We start from the raw sequence: 20,612 nt of genomic DNA, 5'->3' as shown, positions 1-20,612 counted from the left end.
TAGCGTATCACTCCTGTCGTGTAAACATACTCCACGCAGCAAATCATAACCATCGTCCACATCCACATCGGAATTCCCGTTCCGACCAGCAGACAATTAGACGCGCGCACAGGAAACAATCCGCGTCCGATTATTGGTCACCCATTTTCGTTGAGTGGGCCTCACCGACGGTATAAATCGGAAGCGAATAACTCGCATCCACAAAATTTAGTTCCACACCACTCGAAACAATAGTGGCGCAGCAGTTCAGCAGCAGTCCTCTTATTAAGCAGTCAGCATAATGAAACGCACATAAATCACATATTTATTATTTCATCCCGCATCGAAACCGTCACCACCACTAATGTTGCCTACCCGTGTCTATTCCCAACCTTTTTGCAGGAGCTCGACTACGGTACGATCATGTGCTGGGCGGATAATGTGGTCGGCCAGCAGAAGGAACCGTGCGTGTTTCATCTGATTGCGGCCGGGAAGCCGGAGATGCCGTACAACTGCTCCCTCGTCAACCAAACGTCCGACTCGCTCGAGGTCGACTGTGTCGAAGGTAATTATTTCACCATCATTTGTTTATCTCATCAGCTTCAGTTTATCACGCATCCACCGATATGCGTCTCTGCTTCGTCTATTATATTGGCGGTAGTTTGCCACGCTTCCCGTACTGTGGACAATGGATTAACTGGATGGCGTCTCTTCAGTTTTGGTGTTGTTCCACAGGGGAATGAAGATAAAGGAGAATGACAAAGTGTGGAAGGCGTATCATATTTGTCCGGAAACGACAATTCATCTAAAGGAATGTATTTTCCACCGTGCACCGTACATCCTTCCTCATCGTCTGTCTTTAATGCTCTCGACATAGTAAAAACGTTTCCATTCGTCAACCGGGTCACACCCATCAATCGTAACGCATCAATCAGGAAGATGATGTCCGCGTTGATGATGATGATGGTGGCAATGTTTAACATTGATTCATTTATTTTGCATCGATTCCGGGCGGTGAGAGGAAGCGATCAAAATTAAGTCGTGCTGGCTGGTTGTATGATTGACATGCAGCGACACGTGACACATAAGTGGATTGCAACAAACTGAAAATTACATCCGTGCTTTGGGCACATTTGGTGATGGTAATGTGGGATTTGTTGAGTAAATGTTCAACATCACCATTTGGTACATCGTTTTGTAGCATGACGAATAATACACTTTGCTGTAGTCAATCAAGTCGATTACGGAAGTAAAACACAGGTTCCGAAATTATGATGATACGTTATCATACTATGGTTTTCTGCCTTTGGGGAAAAAAACATTATTATATTTGAGGAACTCCTCAGGAATAGCCCTCAGGAATAGGAAGGAATCATCACGGTATGCTTCTAATTCCTGTAATTTCCTCAATTAATACATCGCGTTAACAAGTGTTTTGCCCTTTCGGTAAAGTTAAGGTCAAATATGTCGTTTGGGATTTTTTATTTTCATTTTTTTAAAGGGAAAACTTTACGGCGTCTCCTTCGGTGCCATTTCTCGAAATCCTGGAGTCACTGATAGTTACCACCAGCAGTACTCCAACGGGATGTCATGTTTCGCTTGGCCTTACGTCGAAAGGAAAGTTACCCATTATGTGCTGTCCAAGGTTATGTGGGAAATTAACTTCAATCAATACGACTCTCCATCGTGCCACACACACACACACACATACACCATTAACCCGAGTTTGGTTCCACATTTACTACTGGCAACAACGTAACAGAGGTCGCAAAAAAAAAGCCATTTACTCATTCGTCCACCCAAAAGGTGGGACACACGCAATCCACGGGTTTGAAGGACGTATGAAAAGAAAGTTGGTTTTTCCCCCTTATACTATGGTAAGCCCTGACCGTGGACCAACATGATGGTGCTATTTCTTGCGTACAACAAAACAAACCGAAAATGACCGAACTGACCGAAGTGTTGAAGTGCCACCGGGTACCAAAAAGCAGTACCTACCATTCGGCGTGACCAGCAAGGCGAACATTTCACACGCAACGAAACATAACTCCCGGAAAGGTTCCGACCGGTTTGCTCGATTCACGAATGAACGATAACGAGTGCCCGCATATTACCCTTCTATATGGATGGTAAGCTCTCATCATTAGCATGTTGGAGTTCTCTCGTTGGGGCATGAAATTAGATTTTCGCTTGTAATCGAGACTGGCCATAGTCGATCTTCACAGACGTTATGTGCTGGCAGAGCGCAGAAAAGCGGCACGCACAAAGTAACGGCACAATTCTTGCCCTCGACAAAAAGCTTCCCCCATTGTCCCCAATTTTACAAAAGGACGTGTTGAGCTTCGGTGCGTTACGATTACAGCTAGAACCATCCATCACGACGAATGTCGATAGCGAGGAATTAACACCCTTTTTTTCCCACCAGGGAACTCTTTCCCTTTATGTGCCACAAATTTTCACCCCCGCTTCACCTAAGTACAACCCTTCCGTTTTTGGGGTGGTAGCCGCATCCAACGCGGGCCCTTTGAAAAGTAACCAATAAAAGCCCGAAATGGTTCCTTGGTGACGACGACGATCCGAATGCTGACCATTTCCAAACTGGACCACACTGGAGAATGTATTGTTGCAGGTGCCTAATGGTGCAATAAAACCGATTCCCTCGATTGATTACCACGGCACGATGCCACCGGGTAGGTGGTAAGGGACTTAGCGGAAAATTTCTTCGCATACTGCTTCTGCACATTGACCGGTTGCTTCGAGTGGTACGAGGAGCCACACATTAGCTTCCGGTAATTGCTGTTACTATTGGTGGCCGGTGTAAACATGCCCCGGAATAAATGCCAAACGATTCACTCCATTAAACGTGCGCTTTTTTATACCGAAAGGCATGGTAAATGCTGGCACGATAATAGTACAGAGTAAACGCGAAATCTTGCCCCAAGGATAATTATTCACATGAAGGCATTTATGTTTTGAACTCTATATCGAATCCTACTTATACTATCGGTAGCAGCATTTAACAAACGTGATACTGTCTATTTTGATTTCAAAGCTGCTTTTGATCGTCTCTCACACCATATCTTGGTTGCTAAACTTAAAAGGCTAGGATTTTCCTCTACTCCCATTATTTGTTTATAGTCTTCTCTGTGTTCTCGTTCCTATCGTGTCAATGAAGACTTATGTTTGTCTGATAGTATTTCTCTTGTTTGTCAATGGTGATATTCTCCCTAACGATGGACACCTTCTGTGATATTCTCCCTAACGATGGACACCTTCCATTTGCTGATGACATTAAAATTTTCCTTCCTATCTCTGTTGTAACTGATTGTCTTTCCTTACAGTTATTTCTTGATTCTTTTTGTACATGTTGTTTATCTAACCATTTAAGCCTCTGTCCTAATACATGTTCTATTTTCGGGCGCTCTCTCTTCCCCATCCCTTCTTACTTCGCTTCACTGTTAACTTTTGGGCTTGGACTCTTTGACTTTACACCGATCCAGGTTTCAAGCCTGTTTTGTGGCCAGCTTTCTACTTGGTAAGATTGACTCACCCACTCTCCTTTCCCTTGTTGGTCTTTAAGTCCCTTCCCGTTCTCTTCGTCCTCGTCCTCCGCTCGCCATCCCCGTTCGACGCACTCTACGTGGTCAGGACGATCCATAGCTTAATTGTCTAAAGAGCTTCAATTTGGTTTCCAATCATTTTCACTTTCATATATCGCTTTCTTCTTTTCGCTCTTCTCTCCTTCGCTCTGTTTTTTTCTTACTGCCCACTTCTTTATAGTTATCCTTTTCTTTTTTCTTTTTCCATGCTGGCTGTCTTCTTTCTCTGCTCACAGGGTCCTTCCTCTTTCATAGTCGATAGTTTTGCTTAAATTTACTTTCATCTTAAGATTTTTCTGTCCGGATGGTATCAAGCTATGTATTGTTAAACCCTTGAGGCAATAAATGTAATGGAAAAAAATGAAATATGAGCCGATTATTGTTCTGTGTTAATAAATTTATACAATTTTAAATAGAAACCCCGATACGGCTATTGAAGATTCCTTCAAAGTTAACTTGATTAACTCTTTTTTTTTAGAAATAATTCTAGAACGTTGCATTTACGAAAGAATCTCTAACATTTAATTAAGTCTGAATTAGGCAAGATAAATAAGAGAATATAGTTTTTGAAAATTGTTTACAATTAAATCTAATATTAAATTTTTACATCCTAGTATGGAAAAAATACAACCAACCAAGCGATTTTCAGAAATATCATGCCTTAAAAGATTTTTTTTTCTGCTTTAAATGTCACATTCAATGTGAAAAGCTCGAGGCAAAAGCAAACCCCTATACCTGTCGGATATTCACACACTGCTTGGTAAATTAAATTTTCACATTCCTTATCAACTACGGGTAACCCCGATGGTGCACAGGCTTCGGCCATGAAACTCCTTGAAAACCGAACTCCAACGAAACCGAACCTTTACGTGCGGTGCACGAAAGTAAAGAGCGTCAGCCCCGTCCCACGCTGACAGGATGCTGCTTCAATTGCAAACCCACATAAACTCTACCCCGTGACGTTTCTCAAACACCATTACCGACTTTACCAGCCGGGACCCGCTGTATGTCCACATGACCGTAAACTGTGTCACCCAGACGGCCAACGAGGTGGAGATGGTCGGAGGCTACCAAAAACCTCCCGGTAAGCAAACAGCAAACACTCGCTCACATACACACTGCGAGGCGCACAGCTCGAAACCTCAACCAGGTAAATGATGGCGGCACATCATTAAAGTGGTTCAAAGTTCTCAGTGCTACTCCCAAAATGCTGGTCCTGATGGTGTACCTGAACTACCCGAACTTTGCACCTCGTACGTAACGTTTTTGCTAGGAAGTAAAAGAATGGCAAACAATCCTTAAGAGGTCCCCGGCTTGATATTTGTCTTCTGCCGTCCCTTTGGGTGTTCTGACTTTTCCTTCACTTTGTCTTCTACTCGATACCGAAGAAGCACGATTCGCCCCATCCGCACCAGCAGTCTTATCACCCGTTCAGCGTAAAAGCAAAAGAAACAAAGCCACTAAAACGAAGAAACTATGGCACATCCAATAGTGCACCAACTTGGCTGTGCGAATATCTCATTCAAACGTCGCATCTCGTGACAGTTTTAATTTACTGTAAAGTCATCGAATTACCACAAACTCTCAGTCTCCCTGCTTTAGTCATTCTGCCACCGGCTAAGTATACCAACGGCTCATGGAACCGTAAACCCCCCCGGCAACCCTTCGACCGGTATGAGCATCCCATCGTTGTTTGCAGGTTTGTTTTGTTAGTCCCAGGAATTCAACAAATAAAATTAACGTCTAGTGCACCGTTGTCGCTTCTCGACCCTCGCTCGATCCTAATGCACCGGGGAATGCAACAACCGCCGCTACGACAGCCATTTTGTTACGATAGTGAGTAGCATCTTCAATCGCAACAGTGCAACAACTTCGCCTGTGTAAACGATGTGCTTCCCAGCATGGTTGGTTTAATTTTGCCTGACAAAAAGAAAAGTGCGAAACGGGCGAACAAACAATGTGCAAAGTGAATGCACACAGTAAACAATTCACCAAGGAAAGGCACTAAAGAAAAGCATTCCGTCTTGCACCATGTCGGTGACGGCGCAGGGTGCTTTTGGGTGGACGTAATGATAGAAATATTTGCGTGGTCATTAAATCGTTCTAAAAAGGCATAAACTAATGTACCGATTGTTTTGTGCGTCATTAGATTAATCTTTAATCTAGTTCGAGTATTAATGGCGTGCAAACACTTTAAATAATTGCTGCACTTTGGCCCATACATATGTTAAGACATTTAAATTGTTATTTTTTTTATAAGAAAGGAGAAATTTCCATGCTCATCCACCTTTCAATTCAACCATATCAAGAATCATCTTTTTTTAGGCATCTTTTGTGTGATGCTTTCATAAAGTTTCTAACGCTCATAATAAATAATCACTAGTTGATCCCACCGAACGAAAAACATCGACTCTGTTCCTACGTCATATTATAGCCCGCGTTACTAATATAAATCGAACCATTGAACACATATTTTTTTAAATGCATTAAATTAAAGTGAATTGATGAACAATTTGTCAATAAATGTTATTATTCAAAAGGTGAAAACTTCACAAAACATTATTTTAAAAATAAAACAATACTCAACATTATTACGTAAGATTATAAGTTAACAAATTTATACAATATTCTGAATTCTTGATGCAAAAATTATTGCATGATGTAGAAATAAACAAATGTTAAACAATGACTATTGAAATAAAAAAAAACCTTATTTTGGAGCCTCTTTATGCTTTTTTCCAAAACCTTTTTTTAATGGTAAGTTTATGTACTTTTCCGACAATTTTGCTTGATGTTCAATTGAAAACTGACCTGGCTGTAACATTTTCAAAAAGATCCAATCTTTTACCATGCATATTGTATCAACTGTATGTACTAAGCACTCTGTAAAAGGAACCACTCGAATGGATGGAGCTATGTGTAATGTTAATAACAATCGAACACGCAACATTGTGCCCCGGTTTGAAAAAAATAACAACTCCCTGAATGCATTTGTTTCAACTTTTTGTTCGACCAAAACCTCTTGTACCAACCTATGTTCATTGTAGCAAAATGGAGCTCAATCGTCCATTATGCGGGTTACGACAACATTGTGACAGATACCGTCACAATAATCCGTCACCTGGAGCGTACAAAAAACCAGATCCGGCCGCACAGCTGTGGCAGTTGGCATTTAAGGGTCTAATAGCTTGGAGTGGAGCAAAACAGCAACAACAAAAACCTGACAAAAACTAGAAGTGACCAAGCCTTCCTCTCTCTCTTTTTCTCTAACTCATCCTGTAGAAAATTTGTTCTTTTTTATTATTCTATTTGAACAAATTGATATAGAGCCGACCAAACTACAAAATGACAGCTCATCACAAAAAGTTTACAAACATGGTTTGCGGTGGAAAAAAGTGAAGTGGTGAAGGCTACATTCATTCTAGTTGGATTTACGAGCCAAATAGTCCATTCTCGGATTTACCGAATCGTGTAACCGCTCAATTTGACTTTGGACAAAAACTTGCCACTTAGCGGAAATACGATCCACTCTATACATGACATAGTTGTACCGTGGGGGTTTCATTTAGTATGGAATTAAATGTAACTCACCTGCGTATTTTTATTTCAGCTTTTTTTTGTATTCTGATTCAGATGAGATATAATGATGATTTATGTTAACTTGTAATAAAATATTTCAATTTAATTGCGTATATCCAAAGTATGCTTCCTTCACCAATATGAATACGTCTTTTTTCTCCGTTAATTTTGCAGGATTTGATGGCGGCCAACGGCAGTGGTTTGTAATGGAGATCTACGACCAGCAGACGCATGCCCTGCTCGCTAACGTGTCCTCCAAACTGCCAATCTTTACCGTTAACGGGCTGGATGCTGGGCTGCTGCTGAAGATTGTCATCTATGCCACGAACATGCGCGGCCGCAGCGAACCCATCTTACTGCAGGCGTACACATTGAAGGCAGCGGAAAAGCAGACAGGTAAGATTGCCGACCGCTAATTATGGCATGTGTTCGTGAAGGGTTTCCAGTAAAACTCGCCCGAACACTTTCTAATGTTAAGTGCTTTTGAATAAAAGACCATTTATAATGCAACAACCATACAGCACACAGCTGTTAGCTCGCAAGTGAAATTGCATACCCATCGGGAGAAACCTCATGTAGGAATTGTGAATCGCACATACTTAAATGTACGACGTTTTCCACCATTTTTTCAATTACACAAACATTTTATATAAGACAGACTGAACATATTTTAAACAAAGTATACAACAGCAGAATCCCATAAGAAATAATTTAAAACGCCTACATGTAGGCAATCCGTACTGAAAAATATGTCTTTTTACCATTTTACTGGCCACGTTATTCCATTTGAACGGTATATTTTCATCAAATCGTTTGCGTCGCGACGATCTGTCATACCTGCAGGTCCGTACGATAACTCAACAAAATCACTGGTTCCTTTTTTTTGGTGAGCCACTACACTTTTTAGGACTGGCACGGCTTGATGCGAACCTCGTTGAACAAACTCCGGTGGTTCCAATTTGTGAATCTTCCTCCAATTTTTATTTTTTTTGGCGCAACCAGTTTCCAGAATGTGATGTGCATAATTTATACCGGCACCAACCAGCTTTAACTGTACCGGGGACAGTGGAGATTCGTCCGACAACGATGATTTTGGAAATGTGCTTACATTCCAAGTTGCGAGCAGCGACACTCCAGTCGAGAGTGCTTCTGCTGTCAGTGGGTTGCTGTTAAAATCTAATTATCTTAAGTGGCCCGGATGTCATTTGAGTTTTGCTATCTTTTGTGTCGACACGTTGTTAGGTTCGTTGACGAGGTCACTTCATTACCTTTTTTTCCCATTACCCCCCCAGTACAGTAAGCATTGCCCTGCTCTCCTCTCGGTGCAGAAGACGAACGCATCCAAAGCATTCGCGCAATGGAAATGAAATTTTACAAAACTTCCCACTTACAAAACTCTTTCGTGGCACAAGAGGTGCAGCACAGTAAATCATCCTTCGGACCCACCCTCCCGTTACTCTTTGTTTGTGTACATGGGCACGGAACTACTAAGTGGATCTACCAGTCAGACACATAGCTCGTTAACACATTCTCACCAACGTGGCCAATACAGAAGTGTAGGGGTTTGCGTTTAAGGCGAAAAGAAATGAAAAGGATAAACGCTAGAGCTGGAAATTGAGAACATTTCGCTGAAGGATTGATAGCACATACGACCGGTAGCAGATTGGACGGTAAGTTCTCGAACGATGCAACCCTGTCCATGGAAACACTCGTGACTGCAGTAAAAAAAAACGCTGTGTTTAATCTTAATTAATGCCATTATATTGTATTAACTTTAATCCGGTGGGGAACCTTTAAAATGGTTTAAATTTAGAGCTGTCTAGTGTTTGCTCCCGGTATCTCCACAGCTCACCTGGGAAGCACGCCCGGTAAGGTGGGTTCAACACTGCCCCTTGAGAGCTTCCTGCTATACTTCCGATCTCCCGATGCTTTGCCCATTTGTTCTTTAATACCAACAGTCCAAGGGAAAGTATAGAATGCGCGCTATTCGTTGTACACGCTTGGACGCTGCAAATCTACTTCCATCCAACTTCAACACCCAGGATGGTGCAGTGAACAATGGGCACTGAAAAGTAGATTATTCCTTAAGCTGGGTCGGTAAATAATCTATCTCTATTGTTTAACCGGGTGTACAAGGTGTTTTTAGTTGGGAAATAAAATCGTATCGTGATACGTGAAGTTCTGTACGCAGTTTCGCAGAGAGGTGATTAATGCTTGTCATTGTGTAGATCCCTTGAGGAAAGTTTCGTTTATTAACATTCATACCATTAGCAAAATCTACAGAACCTTGGGTCATCACCAGAAAAGGACGATATGCAAATTTGCAAATGCATCTTTCTGAGGTTTATTATAATTGTTCATTAGAATCTATTCAACTGATATAAAATCTCAAAGATACCGATATTTTAAATGTTAATTATAATAATGAACTCGTTTATCTTAACCTTAAACATTTTTCTAATTTTATTAAATTTCAATAAATCCTTATGATTTGGTATTGAATTTATACTTTGGGAACTATTTTGAGTTGAATTTACACTCACTATTTAACTAAAAACCAAATTCTGTTTATGACCCTAAACATAATTACCTCCTTGTAATGAACAGTGCTCTGTACAACTCTTCCGGAACTGCTCAGCGGAGTACATACACTAGAGCTACATTTTAAAACAAAGAACCTTATCACATGAACGCCACCATAATGCCTTGTAGAATTAGGAAAAATATAGGCTAACTGCACCCCTAACAACAAACATTGCTCTCACAACATTGTTTTAGTTTCGCTATTAGCCGTTGGAAAATTATTGGCTCCAATGTTTGGATGGACGTGAAAAACGTGATGCAAAACCAAACAATTTTGCCAACTATACAAAACAGCATTAGATACACAGTGAAGGAGGGTGGAAATGAAAATCTTACCAACTTGTGCTCATGTTCACAATAATATTGAAACCACCGTTCAAACGTGATGCACGTGTTGTTGGTGGTAAACATGAACCGGGGGAAAAAAAACAAAACCCCATCCCGATGCCCACGACCCAAACTATATTTTGACAGAATACCTCATTAATTGGACCGAGGTTTTCCTACACACAAATACACACACACCAACTATACCTATTGCGAACATCATTAAAATTTCCATCAACCAAAAACAGCCGACTGCCAGTTGGTTCGCCACTTCAAACGCTGTGCTGCAATTGAATGCGATACTCAACCAAAGAACCAAACTTGAGGTCATATACACAGACACCAGTGTACACACACACACTCGGTTCGTAAATAAACAAAAAATCACACTCGCATCACCCATTTCCGTCTCACAATCGTGGTGAATCGATTGCTAATCAAATAAACGGATAATTATAATTCGCCAAATATGTACGTACGGGAGGGTGCAGCTAAAATACTCAACCACCCCGTTGAAACCCCCAGTCCATCTATCCCTTCTTCTCCTCATCCTCACTGCACCCTCCCTTTCCCCCTTCAATACGTATCAATATCGATCCTTCCGTATCCACCGTATCTCGATCTCTCTCTCTCGAACCCTTCACCTGGGTGCAATAAAGGCATATCTGTTCACGAACCAACCTAGTGTAGTGGATTATGGGTTCAAACGTGCACAAATACGTGCCCATTTGTATGTGAGAGAACCCGTCATAATCCCAGCTTTGACTACCATCCCCGCAACCAACCGAAACTTCCACCTACCCACCCCCGTTTTCCATCCGGAGTGCGATGTTTGCCTCGGATGAAATAGTTGAATAATCCGAATTATTTATTATTAGCGGCGTGATTAATTATTCAATAATTCGGTAAAATAAAATGTCTCACAACGGTAGCCAACTGCCGGTTTGGCGAAACGCTCCAAATCTCAACCACCTTCCCGCGCATTTTCCCCCCATTTCATTTCCTTCGCTTTTATTCGGTGATACACATCGCAAGCGAAAAACATGCTTCGATCGTGTTATGCGAGAGTTAAATAATTTAACTTCGTTACTAAAGTACATTCAGTGGTACCAGTTCTCGACCAACCAACTCGTGTAGTTGGTTGGAGGTTGTCGTTGTTTTTTTTTCCTGCTTAATTATCCCATGTCGATTTTCATGTTTTTCTCTCGTCATCATGTTTGTGTGAATGAGAAAATTCTTTTTTTTTATCCGCAAAAACCTCAGAACATTTTTTTTTTTCGTTAATTTTTGTTTATACCATTTCATTCCCGGTTCAAGCTGATGAGTACCCATTGGCAACCGACGTCAAAATCTCTTCGTCTTGCGTTTCAATTTTTCATCATTTTCACGCTCGCACTGGTGGATAAATGGTGACCAACTAGAGTAAGCTGGTGGTACGGTTAAGCTTAAGCGCGATTGGAGAAAAATGGTAAAACTGGTGCTATTACTCATAAATAATACGTCACACAATATTGCCATCCGTTTCGTCCGTACTGCGGAATATAACTTCCCGGCCCCGTGCTAACGTACCATTGGCACGAAACTAGTAACATACCCATCTTTCGGCTTGGGGTTTGTGGTAAATTATGATCCCCGAGCAGTCGATGTGAATGCGAAAAAAACGAAAATAAATGTGCCCATCGAAACCACGGTACACTCGTTTATGTATGTTACCGAACAGCTTAAGCTTCGATCGGGTTAAATGGTGATCGAAAAGCTGGAGCTCTGGCACGAGCATGTACAACGACAACATTTTAATAGTACTAATAATGATGGCAGGAGCAATAACGATACCACCGCCTCTCTCCCCATGTATACCGTTCACTCTAAGCCCTGTAAATTTATTGAAAATTAATCAGATTACCCTATCGGAACAATCGAATAATGCGCCAATATTGCGCTTCGGCGGATCATTTACGGCTGATGGAAGGAAAGCCCACTGTCAGTTTAATGAGACAGAACTATCCATACGAAGGAGGAACAAAAAAAACCCTCGCTTTACTACACGATATTTACGTGTTTTAGGGCACGGTAAACGCAAGGGTGCATTGATGTGCAAATCCCTTATCACAACCGGGCACAAAACCCGATAAGGGTCGTTTGTTACCCCTGGCAAGCGTGTTCACCATTCGGGTGGTTCTGATTTAATAACAAACGTACAGATTAATAAATTTATCGATGCCCCAAAACCCGTTACTGGTCGAGCGTTTGGGATTTGGTGAACAGGTTTTATCAACTCGATCAGCTCGAAATAACGATGGTTATGATCCTTTTGGGACCGGCGGGATGGGTTTTCGTACAACGAATGGTACAACCGCAATGCATTCGGTTTGCTGTAGCTTTCTGCGTTCGTGCATTTGAGATGTTAGGCATTGTTGCTGTAATGATTTTATCATTACCGTCGATGGAAAATGTGGTCGAATGAAGCTTGATGATTGCATTTTGTAAGTTCTACTCACGTGGATTAATTAACAATAGGGAAAATTGATTTTTTTTTAATAATAGACATTAATTCAAACCAATAATAAATTAATTGTGAAACGAATTTAATTCAAGTGTTGTTAGTTATGTCCTTAAATAATTCTCAATTATCTCCTAATGATGATTTACCGCAAATGTTTTCAAAGTACGGCACGAGGAGATCTCCAATGTGGTCCCCTAGGCATTTGACTATTGTTGAGTTCAAAAACAAGTCAAAGTGTTTTTTCCAAATTAATTTGTAATTTTAGATAATGTTTTGTGATTTGTTTAGTTAACTACTTCTATTTTATTAAATGAATATAATCAAACTAATTTTGATTAATTTGAAAGCAATGTTGTGCGCCAATGCCTTATGTTGAGTCGCATGCAAGTCATTTTGAAAATTAAATATAGAAAAATGCACAAAGAATGAGGAGACACTCAAAATAAACAATTTAAATTGAAATGAGATTTTAAACGGATACTTAATGTTGCCACTGATTGTTGAAATTTTAGTTAGTTTTTATTTATAATCAATAAACCGCTCTGAATTTTAGGTTTCTGTTGTTGTAACTGTAAGTTACACGTTTCGAGATTTTCTAAATTTAAAACTTGACAGTTCTTGAAGTTTCAAAATGTGTTAATCAATTTTGTATCTGTAAACTTTTATATTTTATCTGTATAAATATTAGTTTAAGTAAAATGTTTTGATCAACAATTCAATGCTTTCACAGGCAAAATTGAAGACATTAAAATTGAAGTACTATTTTTCATCCTTTCATAGAAAATATAGAGAAACCCTACAAAACACCCAAGTAACATATTTGGAAAATTTCAACAATTGATACTTACAGGGTTTCTCAGGCCAACTCAACACCGTAACACCACTTTTCAACAACGTAAACTATGTATCCGAAATTGTATATACAATTCGAACCCGGTAACTCTTTTCATCATGGTAAAACTAGGTCTCGAATCCATAAAATCATTATTCAACACTGGGAAATGCGTATTCGGCAGATCTGTCATGCAACCTGTTTAGCCTACGTATTTCGATGCCCCGTTGTAATCGATCTTCAAGCATTTGAAATTAAACGTAAGTTTTACAATAGAAGCTAATTTTCATTTGTAAAAACTAAATAAATATTAATGAATTGGTTTATTTTATTTGTTTATTTATCTTTCGACGTTACAGTGCTCTTTTAGTTCGTGTGAAGCTAAATAAAGAAAATAATTTGTTTCTTAGCCCATATTTACCTACATTTATTGCATATAATATTAAGAGGAATTCAGTATTTTCTATGTTTACTATTGTTATAGTGTATATTAATTAATTGTTTAAGATAAAATTTATAAAAATGATGATATACATTTAATTATAACAAATGAAATGTAACGGATGTTGACAGTATCGAAATAGGCATCATAAACACTCAGTCAACGACGTGTTCGTCAAGTACGCATTTCCCAGTGTTGAATAATGATTTTACGGATTCGAGACCTAGTTTTACCATGTTGAAAAGAGTTACCGGATTCGAATTCGATATACATTTTCGGATACACATTTTACGTTGTTGAAAAGTGGTGTTACGGTGTTGAGCTGGCCTGAGAAACCCTGTATTTTCCATATTACCAAACCAAAATCAGCCGCAGCGACAGCTGCCAAAAACCAAAGGTAGACTTGATAGTATAACTAAATGATAAAAGCAAAGCTTCAAATGCACTCATTTCCCATGTTTTACTATACACTCATACAACCCCCATCTCTCACACACTAGTTTCAGTTCCGCTAACTGGTTCATTAGTGTGAATTCACACTAAATTGGTTACATAATTGCCGCGTATGTATTCTAGCATGATAAACATCGGCCACGTTTTCAGATGCAAATTATTTGCCCTCTATTTGTATGTTTTTTAACTAAAACAAATCAACAAAAAAAACCCCTAAACCACAGCTACGACCAAAACTCTAACAAGCACCGCACTTCTGTTTCACTACAATCAAATTTGAAGCCATAACGGGGAACAGCAACACAAGAACTAAAAAAACAATACACAAAAGACTTACCATAAGCTCATGCCATAAAATTTATATTCACTCTCGCGCTGAATTAGGTGCAAATTTAGTGGACTATTTTTTTAATGACCAACCCGCTTTTCCAATCGTTTTGGGCGAGTAAAAAGTGCACAGAGAAGAAAAAAAATCATCCTCCACTAACGTTCCTGTTTCTGTGAGAACCATCAATTCAGGAGGCGTTTTTTTTGCTTCTTTCTTTTGGTTGTACAAAATTTGAGTTTTTATTCTCTATTTATTTGGTCTACCCACTCTTCGATGAACCGAATAAAACCATTCAACAGAACCGTTTGAAACCATTGAGCATAAAACGAGCAAATGAAGAAAAAAAAAGACAAATGATAAAGCTTTTCCGTTTTCAGCAGCAGCAGAAGAAGAATAAAAAAAAAACAGTTCAATAAACGCTACGGATGACACGGTTCCGATAACGAACCGAACAGACCCGACGAAGAATGGTTTTGGATGCGATGAAACGGTCTTAACCGAAAGGGGAATGGAAAGCAGAGGAGAAAACAAACGATAAAACGACAAACGGATAACGATCCGTTATTGGGGAAGTTAAAATTTTATTTCATTTATCGTTCTCACTTCTACGCGGAATGCGAAATATGGATCAATTTTAAAAACGACCGCACGCTATTTTGAGCGCCAATGTCTAGTAATGCCCCAGCCCTCAGTCACTTCTCGAAACAGCAAACAATGGGAATTGGGGTATTGGGAACACAGGGGGGTAGCAAAATCTCATACGAACACAACAAAAATAGACAAACGCACGAAGCCATAATGCGTCTCCATCGTTGGGATCAAGGGGCTCGTGAATGGAGCAAAATAAAATCAACAACAATCAATTGTTCCCGGTATTTTTTTTTTGGGCCAAACCGAATGCTTTCACTATCAGGGTGACATTGGAGTTGGAGCCGCCATATTTCGTTGTTTGTGTCACCAAATGGTGTCAGAATTTGTTTGTCACAAAACTTGGAAGGAGGGCACTGGCTGAATGATGATGCATTAATATGGTGAAGTGGAAGGGAATATGGTCCATGGAGGAAGACAAAGATGCTACTTCTGGTTACGCGTAAAATATTCGCACAACTTCCTTCCGATGTTTTTTTTTTTTTATTTTGGCACAGTTTGCCAAGAGCGTCCCAATTTCCTTGCCTAAAACGTGTGAAAGTCAGCTTCTAGAGCACTCCCATCCCTAGAGTCTTCACAAACACCGAAGCATTATTAGCTTTTATAGTCTTACAAATGTGCAAATGTGTATTTTTATGTTTACGAGTAGAGTAATTTATTTTTACGATTCTCTACGCCACCCTTCACCATTACTTCGGGTCAGGTCGCGTCGCAGTCGCATTGATGAGCCAGTCCGCCGTTCCCAAACAGAAGTGTTTGTGTGTTACTTTTGTTTTTCCATCGAACGATTTCGTCTCGTTCTATTTTCTCGTGTTTTTTTTTGGTAACGAAAATTCTAACCAAATTCCACATGAAGCGCATGAGATGCAAGAGAAATGAGAACTGACTACTGACCATAACATCATCGGAGTTTCGAGCCCTCAAGCATTTACAGGGTGTGTAAAAGAAAAGAAAAAACAAATGCCACTCCCACCTTCCAAAGATCATCTGGGGGCACATTGGCATAAAAATCTGGACAATTCACCATTCCTTTCCATCGCCCCCACTTACGACAAACATTCGGCCACGAAGGGATGGCGTATTTTAGCAGAACAGAAAATCACAACCCATGCCACGCCTGCCAAAGGCAAATTAATGGTGTTTTATGTCTCACCATTTAGCCGATGATAATACTAATGGCATAATTGCTGGTGCGAAAACACAGCAATGTGAAGCAGGGTGGAGAGGGAAGCAAAGAGAGGAAGAGGCGTACGAATGTTACCCCCTTACCAACAAAAATGGCCAACTTTCGTTCAGATACACTTACTTTTAAATCTGTTGGAGATGAGCGTTGCTTTTTTCCTCTCAACGTTTTTTTTTCACGCTTTTGAATACTGAAGAGCCTAAGCAGATGTAAAACGATGAGTGTGTGCGGAAGGGGCCGAGAAAAGGTGGCGGGAAAAAAGGTACGAAAAAATAGCAGCATATTAAACTTATCCTTCGTCGCACCGTGGCAATGCACCAACAGCAAACCAACGCGGCACGGTTAAAGCGTGCCGAATGCCTGGGATTAAAAGCTAATTGGTCGGATCGAGATTGAGTGTGCTTATTATTTAATGCAGTTGAGCGGAAAATTTAATCCCATCGCACTGGCCCATCATACCGTCGTAAAGTAATTAAGTTAATAATAATGCGTTGAATATTGAAACTCCACGATCGTAAGTGAGCCGTGAGCTAGCAAAGTACCGACGAAATTATTATTACGGTGGATGAGTTAAGTTTTAATGTAATTTAAAAAAAGCTTTTGAAATTATTTTTAAAGGCTTATTTACAGTAAACGATCAACGTCGAGAGTTACTGGAGAAGAAACGAAAACTTACGTGAAATCAAGAGAAAAAGTTTATTATATTGAAGGAGAGTTGTTTACCGCTAAATTGTTTGCCAAGCGTTCCATCTGACGGCATTCAGTTGTTACAATTTACCTTCAGTATACCGTCGATTACATGGGGCTTCATGTACCCATCGGACGAATCATCCATTCGGTTAAAAATGAACAATTTTAAGTTGGTTCAAATAGTTCTTCAAATGGTTCAAAGTGTTTTAACACTAATTGTTATTCTAATAAACAATAAGTGAAAATAAATTATGTAAGTGTTAGATCTGTACGCAGATCTAACTACCCTGTTACGGATAAATAAAGCCAAGGAAACCCAGATGAAAAAAGATGAAAAAATTTTAAACGTTTACAGTTAATATTCATTCACCAATACTAGGCGTATTGAATAATGAGATCTCGTATCGACTAATGCTAAAAAAAACGTAAAAACCGACAAGGTCAGTTATTCGTGGAAATCGATGAACCGGAAACCTTTTTACAGTTACCCAGATAATTATTTTTTTTCTTTTTTTCTTGGCGTAACGACCTCTGGGGTCATGCTGGCCATTTCTGGAACATATAAATAAGATAAGAAATAAGGTTCGGCCCGGTATAAGGTGTATGTGGTAACGGCATCGATTCCACGCGACAGGACCTGGTATCCATACGAACTATCCTTTCGTAGCAAGGAGTGACTAACCGGCTACGTGGTAACATCCGATTATCCAGCAATGGCTGTGTCCCGAAGAGTACGAAAAAATAGACATTCAACTGTTCAAGTAATTACATACTTTTAGGCGCTTGATATCTGGACAAAAAAAACTTTGCAACATTCTTTAGCCGCAGTATCGCTACAAAATTATATGTTTCACAGTTATTTATATTTTAAATGTAGTACAATTCATGGAAAATAGTTAACTGATTTTAACCAGTATTAAAAATTAGCTTTCGTGATCTTCCTGACATACTGCTGTGCACTCCGAACAGAACTAACGTTAGCTCGAACAGTGCTTCTCCCACTAGTGTGGCAAATACCTTTTAGGCATTACAAAATAAAAACAGTTTTCAATGCCCCACTATCTCTCTCTCTCTCTCTCTCTCTCTCTCGTGCGGATTTGTTAAACGGTAAATTAAATACTAATCAAGCTGGATGAATAATCTTACATTAAGTTAGGTAAGACAATCAGACGCATAAGACGTGATCGTACAACATTCCCTGCATACAGCAATATGGAGACACTGAAATATTCTAACATCACAAGGTACCATCAAGCACATTCGTATAAAAATCATATCACAATGTTTGACATAATTTCAACAAACATCGAACCCAACGAACTGAACCTTAAATTTCACCCAAACGATCTCGTCAAACGCTCAAAATTACGTGCTCAAAGAAGAACGCACCGACAGTGCCGCACAAAATGGAACCAAACCATCCACTCTTGAAAGGTAATCGAATAAAAATCTAATTTATCGTACCGCCATCAAACTGTACGACCCCGACGAACGGGCGACTGGCTCAATCATCTGAATATCCTTGCCGCAGGATACACGCGCCACAGTTCATCATCATGGTCCATTTCCGGAGTTCCGTTCCAGCACACGTTGGTAGCGGTTCGCGCACATTGACCAATGATGAATATTCATTTCACGACTACCAGAAAAATTACGACTATCGATGATTACGTGCCACGCATCCACTCAGTGTCCCGATGGTGCCAAAACAAAAAAAGTGTATGCCAACGCTACAAGGCTGAGGGACGATGGACAGGAAATGACCACTCGAAACCTCACCATGCCGGTGCCAACGAGTAAATTGACCGCGAGCTCGTGAATCACGCGTCCCTTTTTTTTTTATTCCCCCCAAACCGTCTACCATTGTGGGCAATTTATACGAATTGAGCTTATCAACGAGCCATTGAGACACATTGCGCACACATCGAGCGGTACAGACCAGTGTCAGTCTCGGGTGGCGTAGCTTCAGAAAGGAGCTTCGATTATAATAAACTCGATGGGTGGCACATCAACGCAATCATCATGTCCAACCCACAGTTGTGTGGGCGGAGATAATCAATCGTCGTTTAAATCACTGCAGACGTTTTGCTCATATTTAATCACCCTCAAAGGGTCTGGCCGTTTTGAACCTCTCTGTAATAGCGTACCCTTTCAATTATTTAACGTTAATTTTTTTCGACTAATCCATCTCACTCCTCAAGTCCCATCTTGTTTGCACTTTAATTTACCTTCCACTAAAAATGGCAACACCATTCAACGAAGGGTGAGGGTTTGATTTTTGGAAAATCCCCGAAAAATCCTTTTCCAGTACAAAATTAACGCTTCTAACTGGGAGGGAATTAAATTTGCCCGCACCAAACTCAAAATGCCTGTGATGTACGATGTGGGTGAGTGTGTGTGTTGCAGTATTCGGACAAAGTTATAAATAATTCCACACCGTTTTAATGCTCACACATGCCACCGACACCTGATCCTGGCAGCTGGATGGGTCCAGTAAAACCTCCCCATCGGGTGAACGGGACATCCAGAAAAGGGCTCGTTCTAAAGTAATTTCGGTGTATACTCAATGTAAATAAGAACCAATTATTCGTCGGTATGGCATAAGCTTTTGCCTCTGATCAAATACACCACCTATGAACCAGGTGGTAAGCATGCACCCATTTGTGTCTGTGCGTGTTTATGTGAGTTTTGAATGTTGGAAAACTTTCTCATTCGTTGGAAAATATTTACTGTAATTTATCTACTATCTTCTACCCAACACTTCAGCCACTCACCACTTTAGTTACTGCTCTAATGTTCCTTTTCCATCCTGAGCGCTTTCCACATCCTTTTCTTTTATATTGGAGTATGAACGATGCAAGCGACTTTTCGTTGTCTGATACAATCTGCTCCGGTTCCCCGGTCTTTGGTACGAAACCGCACACCACTGCTCCACAGACAGCAGGTCAACAGTGCAGCATTATAATTACTTCATACCTAAACTAACGATAACTCATGCATCTGGTGTAGTTCATTACAGTTTCATTCGCAATCACAATCGTTTGTGCGGGCGATGCGTTAGCAGTGCGGCAGAAAGAGAAATTTGTTTGTTATTACGTGCTCATCAGGCATCTCTTCCCATGCTTGGAAAAAAAGAGAAAGGAAGAAAGCGGGTTGATGGGGGTGATAGAAGGGGTTTGACAAACTTTCTTATCCCGATTTCATCCCAATAAGGGAAGGATCCGTGTATCGGGTGGAGGTAGAAACGAACTAAGTAAACATGAAGCTTAATAGAAGCTTAATCACTATTAAGACTGTTTGAGTAAGCTGGCGCCAAATTGCAGGATGCGGGCCACCGGTGTCTATGTGAGGATGGTTTCGCATTAACAAGGTGTGCGAGAAACGTGTAATACCTTGTTGTTTGTTCTTAAACCATTTTCTATCGGTAAATTCACTAAGTCAGGGAGCCATTAGAATGAGGATGGTT

The 20,612-nt window shown here is 40.3% G+C and overlaps 1 protein-coding gene across 6 annotated transcripts in view; it reads left to right on the top strand.

Annotated features, from left to right (window-relative positions):
* The window catches only part of LOC125765409 (hemicentin-1), a 211,656-nt gene that overhangs the window by 162,334 nt on the left and 28,710 nt on the right, over positions 1-20,612 (top strand). For all 6 annotated transcript variants that reach the window (XM_049430479.1, XM_049430483.1, XM_049430481.1 and 3 more), the window contains 2 exons: positions 382-544; positions 7,332-7,553. In XM_049430479.1, coding sequence (XP_049286436.1) covers positions 382-544; positions 7,332-7,553 — 385 coding nt within the window. The remainder of the gene's footprint in view (positions 1-381; positions 545-7,331; positions 7,554-20,612) is intronic.

This window comes from Anopheles funestus, chromosome 2RL (genome assembly GCF_943734845.2).
Source record: "Anopheles funestus chromosome 2RL, idAnoFuneDA-416_04, whole genome shotgun sequence".
NCBI classification, from domain to species: Eukaryota; Metazoa; Arthropoda; class Insecta; order Diptera; family Culicidae; genus Anopheles; species Anopheles funestus.
This window is presented reverse-complemented; position numbering and strand designations above follow the sequence as displayed.